Raw genomic sequence first — 15,282 nt, 5'->3', positions numbered from 1 at the left:
GCAGGTGGATAGCCAGAGGCAAATTTGAGCTCCTGTATTGGCTGGATTATTCTCATGGTGTGTATTGACGGACTGTCTGAACAGCTTGATGTGAACTAGACAGTGTAGCGAAAGGAATATTGCCATCACCAGCCCAATCTACACCACTGGTGCACAACATGTGGTTGGAATGTCAGTCAGAGATTTCCTGGTTTGTCATAGGACTTAAAACAGAACCTCAAACTTATTAAGGCCCACAACAAACAGAAAATCTGACAACCTGACCATCATATGTCCAAAAAACTTTACAGCAAATGTAACAAAAAGACACTTAACAGGACAGAAAACAAATTATACACAACCTGATTGTTAGACGAATAGTAAAATGACAGAAAAGGCAAACTAGACCTTAATAGGGGGAGACTGGCTTTATCAAAACTCTCAAAGCTTCATTGCACGCCTTATTTTCCATTACAATAATATATTTTTTTTAAATGTTAGAGAACCATTCTTATGCCAGTACGTGCGTGAATACATGCGATGAAGGTTTGTGACTTGTCCTCATATCAACACATTTTACTCTTAGATATACGAGGCCTACAACAGGACACAGCTTTAGATTCAAGTATACTCGTCATAAGAGAAATGTGGGCTGCCATTGCTGACCTGTATCCAAAACGTTACTTAGTCGTCATGCTGAAACTTTTACTACTGACTAGGAACAATTAAAGAGATGAACAATTCGGACTTTACTTTGACTTTCAAATGTATTTGTGAGTTATCGTAAGCAGATATGATCACTAGAATACTACATTATCTTACTTGGATTCATGCATTGTAAAGAAGACCTGCATAGGTTTTTCCTTCACTTTGTCTTGACATAGCTGATCTAAACTCTCAGTCAACATTTACAATATGTAATCATTATGCTATTAGCATTAGTAAATGGAAAGGTGTATTATATATTTGTTTTAAACTTTTTTTTTTACAATACATTTCTTTAGTTGCTTCCTGGTTTCTGGCCTAGGCCCAAATGATGTCATACTTTCCAGGAGTCTTCGTGGGCACTTTATTTCTTTCATGTGGAGGAAGGAATAAGGGGTTTTCGCAGAAGTACACATCCCCCTGCCTTAATGCCTGTTCTAAGGCCAGGTGCTCTAGATGGCTGTGGCAAAAAATGCTAGGAGGGGGGGGGGGGCGTCATTTTTAAAGTGCTTTCTCAACAAAATAGAGCATGGATGGGTAAGTGCTATGAATATTAAAAGTGAATAAAACCAGCATTTCCACACTGCTGTGCTCAGATACAGATCCACTTAAGTTTTGCTTTAAAGTTTTAGGCCTGTAACAAGAAGTGCCTCTCAAACAATTGCTCCAGTTTACAAAAAAGCACCTCAAGGACTCTCAGTGAGGAACAAGATTCTCTGGTTTGATGAAACCAAGATTGAGTGGTTTGGCCTCAATTCTAAACAATGTCTGCAGGAAACCAGGCAACGCTTATCTGCCCAATAACATCCCAGCTGTGAAGCATGGTGGTGGCAGCATGTTTTGGGGGGTGTTTTTCATCAGCAGGAAATCAGAGACAGGTCGGGTTGAGGGAAAGCTGAGTAGAGCAAAGTACAGAGATATCCCCAATGAAAACCTGTTCCACGGCACTCAGGACCTCAGACCAGGACAAAGGTTCACCTTTTAAACATGACACCGCTCCTAAGCATACAGTCAAGATAACACAGGAGTGGCTTAGGGACAACTCTGTTAATGTCCTCGAGTGGCCCAGCCAGAGCCCTGAACATCTCTGGAGAGAGAACTGAAAATGGCTGTCCACCAACGGTCCCCATCAAATCTGACTGAGCTTGAGAGGATTTGCAAAGAAGAATGGCAGAAAATCCCCTAATTCAGGTGTGCAAAGCTTGTGGCGTTATACCCAAAAAGACTCCAGGCAGTAATTGCTGCCAAATGTGCTTTAGCAAAGTACTGAGTAAAGGGTCTGAATACTTAAGTGTGATTTTTTTTTTTATATATATAAATTTGCAGAAATTTCTAAAATTTTGTTTTCAGTTTCATTATGGGGTACAGAGTGTAAATGAAGAGAATTTAAACAACTGTATCAGCAAACATAACAAATTGAAAAAAGTCAAGGGGATGTGAATACTTTATGAATGCACAGTATTAGTAAATTATACAAAGCTGTGTTTACTTTTAATACCCGATGACGTGATAGCAAATATCCTGTTTTTTATTTTTTTTAATCTCTCACGTATGATTGGGTATTTAACGTCAACACAGATTCACATTATTGACTAACATTTACTTTCCAAAGTAAATATTTTGTTGGGTGAGGAACATTTAGTAATCCAAACCCCTCTTGACTAGCAGAAGCATTGGGGTTATTTCAAACGATTAAAGACTGCAGAAAGTCTACTGTTTTCAAGTAGACCTATGCAGAGCTGTGCTGCAAATAGACCAGCTCTCTGCAAATTTATAGCACTCTTCCCGACACAAATTTCCAGCCGGTTTTATCTCAGGTGTCAGAGAACCCGTCGGGAGTTATAACAGAGGAACAGAGCAGCAGAAAAACACAGGACTCAGAGCTTTGGAGGAGAGGAGAGAGATAACTAAACACTACAGATATATGTGCCCAGGTCAGATTTCACGAATGTGGCTGAACTAAAACAATTCTGCCAAAAAGAGCGAGACAAAATTCCTCCACAGCCATGTGCAAACGCTTGATTGCAGTTGTTGCTGCCAAGGGTGGCACAACCAGTTATTAGGTTTAGGGGAAATAACTTTTTCACATAGGGCCAGGCAGTATACGGGAGGCATATATGTGAAAGACAACCCTAACCCATACAGTTGTCATGCATACTCACTTTCGATGCGCTCGTTTTGTTGTCTTTCCGGTGGCTTTGAAAATCTCATCACTGCCATCAGGATCTTTTTTCTCAGTCAGTGTTTTCCATGGCAGGATAAAGTCGGGAGATGGACCGAAATGTTTTAATTCCCCTTGTCCCAAGAGACTCCTTTCACCACAGTAACAGAACGCACAAAGTTGTTCACTGCAAAAAAAAAAAGCAAATTGCATGTCAGGACAAAATATAAATAATGAAATAAAAATAAACATATGCAGTATTACTGCTGCAATACATGCACATCCCCATCATGTTCTATCTTCTTGAAGTACAGAAATATCTGTTGATCTGTCAGCTACTAACTTCTTGTTGTGGGATGCCAACACACAGCAATTTTGTGGATTGAATGTTGCCAGTCCTGCTCAGTTGTCTTTCGCTAAACTACAAAATCACTCCAACTGTTCTCATCTCTACAATCAAAGCATTGACCCTTTCGCTGCAAAAGCCATTTCTTACACATGTTTAAAAAAAAAAAAAAATTAGGTCTGAATTTTTTTTTAAACCCCTAGTCTATATCTTCTGAAAGCACACCCTGGTCTCGCACTACTGGGGCTTGTCAGATTTGCCTGTGTGGGAGTGTGTGAGAACCCCCCTGACATTGCTGCTGACTTATAACATACATCAGTAACAGCAAAAATGTAACTTGTTCCTGCATGGCCTATGGCCAAATAACGCTGGGCTCTCGTCAATCCATCCTCCTGGATCACACAGAACAATGGCTGTAACCACTGGACAAAGCCGATGACAGATCACAGTTTCAGCCTCCTGATAGTACCATGTGACCACTGTAACCAATCACAGCAGGTCACATGACAGTTATAAACAACGGATGGCTTGCTAGACCATATGTGCCATGTGATCAGCAGTGGCCAATCACAGCCAATTATGACAAAACAAACTGAATTAATTGATTTCATTCAGTAAAATGGTAACATAATACTCAAAGTGTGTTTACATTTAGTTTTTTTTTAAATATATATTATATATAATAAAACAAAAGTAAAGATTTTTTCTTTCATACTGTCACCAGTTGTATCTCTGATCACCGCCACACCAGTTATATGACAACTATGCACAGCACTGGTTTTCCAAAAATGATGACAAAAAAAAAACTAAGAAAATTACTTAAAAAAACTTGCCATGCCTCTTACTTTATAAATACCTTGGACTGTCTACATTCCAGAAAGGTGTCATTTGTGGGGTATTTACACTATCCTGGTGATTTTGGGCCTCAAGAAATGATAGGTTGTTCATACATTAGGACTGATCGATTTTCAGAAATATACCATAGTTTGCGGACTCTATAACTTTCCTACAGACTAAAACAAGAGACACCGATTTGGGTTGTTTTCACCAACCAAACGTAGCAGAATATATTTTAGCCTATATTTATGAAGAAAAAATATCCATTTCTTTGCAAAACGTTATAAAAGAAAGAAATGTTTATCTTTTTTTCCCCAAATTGTTAGTCTTTGGCAAAAATAATGATGGCCATTAAATACCACTAAGGCCCCTTTCACACTGGGGCGGTGGGGGCTTTGGCGGTAAAGCGCCACCATATTTAGCGTCGCCTTGCCATAGTTTAGCAGCGCTATTCGGCTGCTAGTGGGGCGCTTTTAATCCCCCACTAGTGGATGAAAAATGGTAAAACCGTCGGCAAAGCGCTGCTGCGGCGGTTCGGTGGTGCTGCCCATTGTTTTCAATGGGCAGGGGATCTTAAGGAGTGGTGTATTCACCGCTCCTACAGCGCCTCAAAGATGCTAGCAGGACTTTTTTTACCGTCCTGCTAGTACATCGCTCCAGTGTGAAAGCCCTTTGACATGCAGAACAGTGGGTCAGGCACAGCATACCCTAGGGCTAACTGAACACTAGCATATTGCAGGCAGACCAAATGAGGTGCATGGAAAACGGAGGTGGGTGGGAACGGAGGATATCGGCTAAATGAAGGCAGGCCGAATGAGGTGGGCAGGAATGGAGGTGGGAAAAAGCTAGCGGGACCCCCTGCTGTGAAGCCAGCTGCCAGCACTGGCCGGCTGGATTTTTCGATGGGTAAGGTGTTTCAGGCTTCCTTTGCTTGCCATCAATATTGCTGGTGGTTTCTGACCCTGGGCTAAACTTTAATATCATACATATACAGAGTGTGTATATTGACTATTATGTACTTCTAGACAATTTAGAACCTTTCTGATATTGCTCACATTACAACAGTTACATCAAAAGCTGCCATGAAAACTGAAATTAATTTATTATAGCAAGAAGTAAAAAATATTGTATTTTTTTCAAAATTGTCTCACTTTTTTGTTTATAGCGCAAAAAATAAAAACCGCACAGGCGATCGAATACCACCAAAAGAAAGCTCTACTTGTGGGGAAAAAAGGACGTCAATTTTGTTTGGGAGCCACGTCGCACGACCGCGCAATTGTTAGTTAAAGCGATGCAGTGCCGAAAGCTGAAATTTCACCTGGGCAGGAGGGGGGTATATGTGCCCAGTAAGCAAGTGGTTAAACAGCAATTCTAATGTAATTTTTCACTGCCATCTTCTTCCCTCTAATTAGAACCCCCAAACATTATATATATTTTTTTATCCTAAGACCCTAGAGAATAAAATGGCGATCGTTGCAATACTTTCTGTCACGCCGTATTTGCGCAGAGGTCTTACAAGCGCACTTTTTTGTGAAAAAATTACACTTTTTTAATTAAAAAATAAGACAACAGTAAAGTTATCCCCATTTTTTTTAATAGTATGAAAGATAATGTTACGCGGAGTAAATTCATACCCAACATGTCACGCTTCAAAATTGCGTCCGCTCATGGAATGCAGACAAACTTTTACCTTTTAAAATCTTCATAGGCGACGTTTAAAAAAAATCTACAGGTTGCATGTTTTGAGTTACAGAGGAGGTCTAGGGCTAGAATTATTGCTCTCGCTCTACCAATCGCGGCGATACCTCACATGTGTGGTTTGAACACCGTTTACATACGCGGGCGCTGCTCACGTATGTGTTCGCTTCTGCGCGCAAGCTCGTCGGGACGGGGTGCATTTTCTGGCTCCTAACTTTTTTAGCTGGCTCCTAGATTCCAAGCAAATTTGTCAAACCCTGAGCTAGTGCATTGTTGGTTCGCTTACCCTTTCCTTCAATTTCCCTTCTAAATGTTTGTTTTTCTTTGTTTTCTTTGTCTGAATTTCTCACTACCTGTTCCTCCTCAGTAAGCTGTTCTAAATGACTTTCCACCGCTCGGATGATGGTGGAAAGCTTACTGAGGAGAAACAGGAAGTGAGAAATTCAAAACAAAGAAAAATAAGATTTAGAAGGGAAATCGAAGGAAAGGGTAAGTGAACTACCAATGCACTAGCTTAAAGGAACCATCGTATTTATCAGCGTATACCGCACACTTTTTTCCCCATAAAATCAGGCATTAAAAACACATCCTTCATTGAAGATAACCGTATTCCTTTCCTTAGTATCAATGTGATACCATTAAACCAGAAAAGATCAATACTAATCTATGCCAAGGGAATATCCCTTTTCACCTTTAATTTGAAATCCTGCAGGTACCATACAGGGTGATTGGCCGCAGCAAGACTTCCAAATGCACTTGTAGTGCAAAGTGGATTTGCCTTTAGTAAATCAACCCCAATGTCTTTGTATTGTTGCATATAGTACACAGAAGAGTCCAATAGTCTGTTTCAGTGTTGCTTCTGTTCACTCTCTATCGTCTGAATGTGGGATAGCTTTTTCCAAAACAACCAACCAGAAATCTGATTTAGGGCTGCAACTAACGATTATTTTCATAATCGATTAGTTGGCTGATTATTATTTTGATTAATCGGATAATAGCCTTAAAAAAAAAAAAAATAATTTTTTTGGGCCAATTTGTTGTTGGGCAGATTACAAAACACAAATTGCCGCAAAAACACATTACATGCTTTTCTGCAGCTTCTCCACTGAAGTATATTGAACCAAAAAAAAAAAAACACACAGCATAAGGCTTACCTATAGGTACTGTAAATATCTCCTAAATGTGCACCGTTTAGGAGATATTTACCTTGTAGTGCATCGGCGCACACGCTTTAAATAAACAGTCCTCCGTGCCATTTCTCGCCGAGCGAGTGCCATGACGGGTGGCTCCGGCGCACATGAAGTGACGTCATGCAGCTCTGGCCAGTCATACAGCCAGAGTCTGCGGGCCCCAGAAGGAAGAGGGGTAAAGTTGATGCGGCCTGCAGCGGGGGACAGTGTGGGCTGCTCCACATACATAATGGGCTAGTATGTGATGCATACTAGCCCATTATGCTTATACTTTGAATGGAACAAAAGAAGTAAAACCCATCAGGGTTAAGCAATCACATTCAAACTCATGTTAAATAGGAGTCGGTACACATCTGCCATTAAAGTGCCTCTGATTAACCCAAAATAAAGTTCAGCTGTTCCAGAAGGTCTTCCCTGACATTTAGTCACATCCTACAGCCAAAGCCATGGTCCGCAGAGATCTTCCAAACCATCAGAGGGATCTCACTGTTAAAAGGTATCAGTCAGGAGAAGGGTACAAAGGATTTTCCAAGGCATTAGATATACCATGGAACACAGTGAAGACAATCATCATCAAGTGGAGAAAATATGGCACAACAGAGACATTATCAAGAACTGCACAACACTACAAAATTGAAGAAAAGACAAGAAGAAAACTGGTCAGGGAGGCCTACAGCAACATTAAAAGGAGCTGCAGGAATGTCTAGAAAGTACTGGCTGTGTGGTACATGCAACAACAATCTCCCATATACCTTCATATGTCTGGGCTATGGGGTAGAGTGGCATGATGTAAGCCTTTTCTTACCAAGAAAAACATCCAAGCCCGGCCAAATTTTGTAAAAACACATCTGAAGTCTCTCAAAAGCATGTTGGAAAGTGTGTTAAAAACAATTCACATCACCAAAAGAACACCATACACACCGCCAGGCATGGTGGGGGCAGCATCATGCTTTGGGGCTGTTTTTCTTCAGCTGGAATAGGGGCATTAGTCAAGGTAGAGGGAATTATGAACATTTCCAAATACCAGTCAATATTGGCATAAAACCTTCAGGCTTCTGCTAGAAAGCCAAACATGAAGAGAAACTTCATCTTTCAGCATGACAACGACCCAAAGCATACATCAAAGGAATGGCTTCACCAGAAGAAGATTAAAGGTTTGGAATGGCCCAGCCAGAGCCCAGACCTGAATCAGATTGAAAATCTGTGGGGTGATCTGAAGAGGGCTGTGCACAGGAGATGCCCTCGCAATTTGACATATTTGGAGTGTTTTTGCAAAGAAAAGTGGGCAAATATTGGCTAGTCAAGATTAGAGGTCGACCGATATGGGTTTTTCTCTGGCCGATGCCGATATTTAGAAATCGCGGCGGCCGATAGCCGATTTATGATGCCGATTTTTTTGGGCCGATATGTTAAGCTGATTTTTCAGGCGCTTTTGGGCTAAACAGTAAAGTTAGCCCATATTTTTATTTTTTCGACCAAAAGTTTTCATTACCTGTTTTTGTGTAATATATGTATATATATATATATATATATATATATATATATATATATATATATATATATGTGTATATATATATATATATATATATATATATATATATATGTGTATATATATATATATATATATATATATATATATATATATATATATATATATATATAATATTTTACACAAACAGGTAATGAAAACTTTTGGATGAAAAAAAAAATATGGGCTAACTTTACTGTTTATTTTTTTTTTTTGTTAAAGTATATTTTTTTTCCCCAAAAAATGTGTTTGAAAGACCGCTGCGCAAATACCGTGTAACATTAAATATTGCAGTAATCGCTATTTTATTTCCTAGGGTCTCTGCTAAAAAAAAATATATATAATGTTTGGGGGTTCCAAGTAATTTTCTAGCAGAAAATACAGGATTTTTACTTGTAAGCATCAAGTGTCAACAAAGATTTAGCCTTTAAATGGTTAAACTGAGAATTCTCCTACACGGAGTTCAGTTCATTGATAAGTAGCAACATTGTATATATTTTCTAAAACTTGGCAGGCTGCCCAGGAGAGAGAGAAGGTCTTCTACGGGAAGCTTCAGGCAACTTGCATTGACTTCTATTACAGAAGCTTTTTGCAAGTCGCGGTGCTGCAGTTTAAATCGGCATTTTTAAAGCACAAATCGGCCGATGCCGATTAATTTAAAAACGCCAAATATCGGCCAACCGATATATCGGCCAACCGATATATCGGCCAACCGATATATCGGCCAACCGATATATCGGCCAACCGATATATCGGCCAACCGATATATCGGCCAACCTCTAGTCAAGATGGCCATATTGATAGACTCATACCCAAAAAGACTGAGTGCTGAAAAAAAAAAAAATCAAAGTATTCGTTTAAGGGTGTGCACACTTATGCACCCATATTTTATTTTTACTTCCCTCCACCTAAAAGATTTTAGCTTGTTGTTCAAACGAGTTGAACAGTTTATAGGCCACATTAAAAGGTGGAAAAAGTGCTAAAATGATTTATCTTTGTCTCATTTTTTTACATCACAGAAACCTGACATTTTAACAGGTGTGTGTAGACTTTTTATATCCACTGTATGTGGATGCAGCATCGATCTGATGCTGCATCTGTCCGCTGCCGCCTCAGCATGAGAACTGAGCAATCAGAAGTCTGGTTGGATCCCGACTGCGGGCTTTGGCCAGCTGTCAAGTGAATAACTGCACTCCTGTCATTCATAGGAGAAGTGTAGCCAAAAAAAGTTTGGCCATACTTCTTTAAATTCTATCAGTACCAAAGTATTTAACCACTTAAGGACCGCCTCCTGCACATATACGTCGGCAGAATGGCACGGCTGGGCACATCAACGTATATGTACGTTGATCTTTAAGCCCGGTCCGAAGCTCCGGGTACCGCGGGACCTGCGGACCCGATCGCCGCTGTAGTCCCGCGATCGGTCCCCGGAGCTGAAGAACGGGGAGAGCCGTGTGTAAACACGGCTTCCCCGTTCTTCACTGTGGCGGTGTCATCGATCGTGTGATCTCATTTATAGAGATCCACAATTGATGACGTCACACCGACAGCCACAATCCCCTACAGTTGTAAACACACATTAGGTGACACATAACCCCTTCAGCGCCCCCTGTGGTTAACTCCCAAACTGCAACTGTCTGTTTCACAATAAACAATGCATTTTAAATGCATTTTTTGCTGTGAAAATGACAATGGTCCCAAAAATGTGTCAAAATTGTCCGCCATAATGTCGCAGTCACGAAAAAAATCGCTGATCGCCGCCATTAGTAGTGAAAAAAAAAATTAATAAGAATGCAATAAAACTATCCCCTATTTTGTAAATGCAATAAATTTTCCGCAAACCAACCGATAAACGCTTATTGCGATTTTTTTTAACCAAAAATAGGTAGAATACGTATCGGCCTAAACTGAGGGAAAAAATATGTTTTTTTATTTATTTTGGGGGGATATTTATTATAGCAAAAAGTGAATATTGAATTTTTTTCTAAATTGTCGCTCTATTTTTGTTTATAGCGCAAAAAATAAAAACCGCAGAGGTAATCAAATACCACCAAAACAAAGCTCTATTTGTGGGAAAAAAAAGGACACCAATTTTGTTTGGGAGCCACGTCGCACGACCGCGCAATTGTCAGTTAAAGCGACGCAGTCCCAATTTGTAAAAAAGGGCAAGGTCCTTTAGCTGCATTTTGGTCCGGGTCTTAAGTGGTTAATGTGGACACGTCTCTCTAGTATCAAGTATCTAAATGTTCCAACAGGACATGAGTGTGACGGCAAATACTCATTACAATCTCATAGCTACACAAATTTTTCATGCCATTCAGAAATTAGGCTGAGAGTTGGAATAAAAAAAGTGCAAGAGCTAGAAGAATATGAAGATAGACCACAGAAAATACCCATTAGTACCATTTTCCTTTCTGAAATCCTACTAGCCGGGTTTCATTCTAAATGCAATCGCTTCATATTTTGCATCATTAATCATGTGCATGTCTTAGCCGAGTAAGAAGACCATAAAAGGTAAATGACGTCCGACGCTGAAACTTCTGCCACTTCCTTCTTTCTGTTAGCAGAGACATCTCACAGTTGGCAGCCAATTAAACTGCTCTTGTTATACTGTCAAATTTTGTATTAGATAAAGAAAAATGAAATAGATTTAAAAGAAGGAGGGATACTGTGGTATATTCTTATAATATATGTAAAAATCAAATAAAACCATTGAAGCATTTCTGCTAAAATATTTTTACAAATAGCCGAGTATCTACAAATCCTGTCTTTATATCCATTCTTGTTGTGGTTTCTTTGTTTCTACCATATCACACAAGCCAACGTATTAAAGGATTCCAGACCAGATTTGAAAGACTATTAAAGTTAATTAAGCTGTAACAATTGCTTTAAGAAATAAAGAAAACTGCTGCCTGTCAACTTAAAGCAATACGTCAGGAGCCAGTGAAAAGGCCGTTTTACAAGTTCATACCCTAGAAACCTTTTAACCAACTGTTAACAAAACGGCATTGGATGCATCTTTCCCCATCACGCTCTTTTGCAATAATTAAGACATCCAGGATCTAGTTTGGAAGCTGCTCATGCAGCCTGCTAATGCTTCAGATCCCACTCCCAGCATTCTCTGCCCAATTATTCCCCCTAAACAGAGGCCCTTCCCCCAGCCCTGACTCAGCATCAGTCTACTCAGTGTATACAGACCTGCTTTTGGCTTCAACTCCCACAGAGGCAGTGGAGGGCTCAGACTCCTCGGATAAAGAGCGCTGGAGGATGGGTGTTAGCTGCTCAGCGTCCGTTGCTTCGGTCTGGGCACCCTCTTCCACAGGTTTTTCTTTAATGTCTGAAAAAAATAGAAGATTTAGCGGTTTCAATTTATTTACGTATTTGATGCTGTATTGAAATTCAAAAGCAATATTAGTTTTTTTTTTTTTTTTTTAACAACAAGCATGTCATACTTGCCTGCTCTGTGCAGTGGTTTTGCACAGAGCAGCCCAGATCCTCCTCTTCTCAGGTGCCTCCCACCTGCCGAGTGCCCCCAGAGCAAGCAGCTTGCAATGGGGGCACACAAGCAACTCTGCCCCCCCCCCCAATGGCTCCCTCTGTCTCGGGCATACGGAGAGCTGGGGGGGGGGGCTCTCCTGCACATCGCTGGATCGAGATGGGGCTCGGGTAGAGCTGCGCGATTAATCGTTAAGAATCAAAATCGCGATCTTTTTCCCTTCTCGATGTTCTGTTGAGATGTGTGTCTCAAGCGTGTCGAAATCCTACAGGGTAAATGACGGCACCAGCCAGGAAGACACTGGCTGCAAAAAGCACCTAGAGGCAATTCTGTTTGCATGTGTAGCGCTATACAAGTCACTCATTCATTCAAGTGCCCCCCCTTGAATAGTGCCTGGGACAAACTACGCATGCACATCGTAGGAGGTATCGCTCGATGGGAGATACCATTTCACAGCCACATATTAAACCTATACAAACAGCGGGGAAATCGTACCATCAGCACACTGTAAAGCCGCCCTGCAACAGCGGGGCACAATGTGAGAACTACGGTCTCCCCTCGCTTTTTGTAGAGGTTTCAATTGTGCCCGTGAAATGGTAACTCCCATCGAGAGATACCTCCTACGATGTACGCTTGCATGTTCATGTCACTAAAGCTGATCGGCAACTCAGCTGGAGTGCGGCTCTGCCCTGCCCATGTGCACTATTCGATAGGGGGCACTTCTCAACAGAACACCGGTCTTCAAACAGCATGCGACGATTCTCTCTAACAAGTATAGCGAGTTCTCACAGCTGGAAAAACAAAATCCAGGTAGCCTGCCAAGTTTTAACACAACACGTGAATAAGTAGGAACAAAGTATCTTTTTGTTCTTTTATCAAAGCCGCGTTTGCATCTGGAAGCATTTGATTTTTTTTTTACAATGAGCAAAAACTAAAAACGCCTATAAACAAAATGTGGCTAAACGCGGGGTACCGCGTTTAGACGCATTTGGGGTCTGAAACGTCGGAAACTTTGGCGTCTGAACAAATATTTTTGCCTTAAAAAAAGGCCTATAAAACGCAACTGCCTAAAAACAACAGTAAACAAACCTGTGTACATGTACACATAAGATAACATTAAATGAGTTCAGGGGCAGTTGAAAAAAGTGTCCAATTGCCTCTGAACGTCCGTTAAGCAGCAGCAATGTACATTGCACTGCACATGTTAATGCATGATTTGTGTGAGAACTGACATTTCCTGTGAAGAAACTATATATCCCACAATACCTGTGTCTTCCGTCTAATGCTTGTGCAGATGAGAGCTACACAGTAGATCTGACACAAAGGCAGAGCATTCCCAGACAACACAGCTGGAAGAAGTTTTTTTATTACATTAGCACTTCCACATTTGTGATGAGACACACAGCGAAAGGCAAGGACTGCATTGGATACTGTGGGACACGCAACAGGAAGTTGTCCTGCCCTCTTGGTGGATAGGAACAGGGTAGCTAAAGCAATACTTGGGCATCAATCAGTCAAGGAATCAATCAACCACGACACTACGAACTGCCACCACAACTCATCATTACAAGGTAAGGCAAGCAAACAGCTCAGGAAAAGGAACTGCACTAATATAAAGTCAAAAACAACCAAAACATTTAAAAGTGTACAAAGCCTTTAAGTACAGAACAATTATGTATGCCAATTTTGTCAGTTTCCAGTTATGTCATATATTGTGGGTTCATTTCATGCAAGGGTAACAAAAATATGCTATACACACACACACACACACACACACAGTTGTGCTTAGAGGTCGACCGATATATCGGTCGGCCGATATATCGGCCGATATTTGGCAGTTTTTAAGAAATCGGCATCGGCCGATTATTGTAAAAAAATCGGCCGATTTTCGGCTGCCGCGCTAAACCCCGCTCCACGAGAAATGAATCCTTCAGCCACGCTGCTGGTAGCCTGCGCGCCGGCCCCTCCCCCCCCCTACCTCGACGGGCTGTAGCAGAAAGCAAACTTGTCACAAGCCCGAGCAGCTGCAGTAGTTGCTTGTCTGCGCGAAGAGATCACAAAAGCTTCCTGCATGCTGGGACGGTGGCGGGATTACTTAACATGGGCTCTAGGCTACGGCAGCCGTAGCCTAGAGCCCATGTTAAGTAATCCCGCCACCGTCCCAGCATGCAGGAAGCTTTTGTGATCTCTTCGCGCAGACAAGCAACTACTGCAGCTGCTCGGGCTTGTGACAAGTTTGCTTTCTGCTACAGCCCGTCGAGGTAGGGGGGGGCGGGGCCGGCGCGCAGGCTACCAGCAGCGTGGCTGAAGGATTCATTTCTCGTGCTGCTGGAGACTGGGGTAATGTACAGTATTCCTATCATCTCTGATAGGTGCCTCGGCTCTCTAGTGATTGTACTCCAACTCACGTGGGAGCTCACAGGTGTCATCCAATGGACAGTGCTGGAGGGAACAGTGTGTACATGTTAGAGCACACACCTCTCCTGTATACACACTCATTTTATCCATCCCCACCCACGGCCAGCTCCATCCATCCACCCCCCTCTACAAAGCATCTCCCACCCACGGCCAGCTCCATCCATCCATCCCCCTTCACAATACATCCCCCCACCCACGGCCAGCTCGCTCCATCCATCCATCCCCCTTCACAATGCATCCCCCACCCACGGCCAGCTCCATCCATCCATCCCCCACCAACGGCCAGCTCCATCCATCCATCCCCTTTCACAATGCATCCCCCACCCACGGCCAGCTGCATCCATCCATCCCCCTTCACAATACATCCCCCACCCATGGCCAGCTCCATCCATCCACCCCCCTTCACAATGCATCCCCCACCCACGGCCAGCTGCATCCATCCATCCCCCTTCACAATTTATCCCCCACCCACGGCCAGCTCGCTCCATCCATCTATCCCCCTTCACAATGCATCCCCCACCCACGGCCAGCTGCATCCATCCATCCCCCCTCTACAATGCATCCCTCACCCACGGCCAGCTCCATCCATCTTCACAATGCATCCCCCACCCACGGCCAGCTCCATCCATCCCCCTTCACAATACATCCCCCACCCACGGCCAGCTGCATCCATCCACCCCCTCCCTCCATCCACAGCCAGCACCATCCATCTCTTCCCCTCCACAAAGCATCCCCCCTCCAAGGCCAGCAACATCCAGCCATCCCCCTCCACAATGCATCCCCCAGGCACAGCCAGCACCATCTTTCCCCCTCCACAACGCATCTCCCACCCACGCCCAGCACCATCCATCCTCCTCCACAATGCATCCCAATCCAAAAATCGGCCCAAAATATCGGCCGCAAAAATCGGCCTCATATATCGGC

General features: G+C 42.4%; 1 protein-coding gene across 7 annotated transcripts in view; it reads right to left on the bottom strand.

Moving 5' to 3' along the window:
* Nucleotides 1-15,282, bottom strand: part of KMT2C (lysine methyltransferase 2C) — a 310,800-nt gene that overhangs the window by 220,435 nt on the left and 75,083 nt on the right. For all 7 annotated transcript variants that reach the window (XM_040352734.1, XM_040352731.1, XM_040352735.1 and 4 more), the window contains exons 3-4: nt 11,643-11,781; nt 2,847-3,032 (exon numbers count right to left, since the gene is read on the bottom strand). In XM_040352734.1, the coding sequence (XP_040208668.1) occupies nt 2,847-3,032; nt 11,643-11,781 (325 nt within the window). The remainder of the gene's footprint in view (nt 1-2,846; nt 3,033-11,642; nt 11,782-15,282) is intronic.

This window comes from Rana temporaria, chromosome 5, assembly GCF_905171775.1.
Source record: "Rana temporaria chromosome 5, aRanTem1.1, whole genome shotgun sequence".
In the NCBI taxonomy this organism is placed as follows: Eukaryota; Metazoa; Chordata; class Amphibia; order Anura; family Ranidae; genus Rana; species Rana temporaria.
The sequence above is the reverse complement of the archived record's forward strand: the minus strand, read 5'-3'. Positions and strand labels throughout refer to the sequence as shown.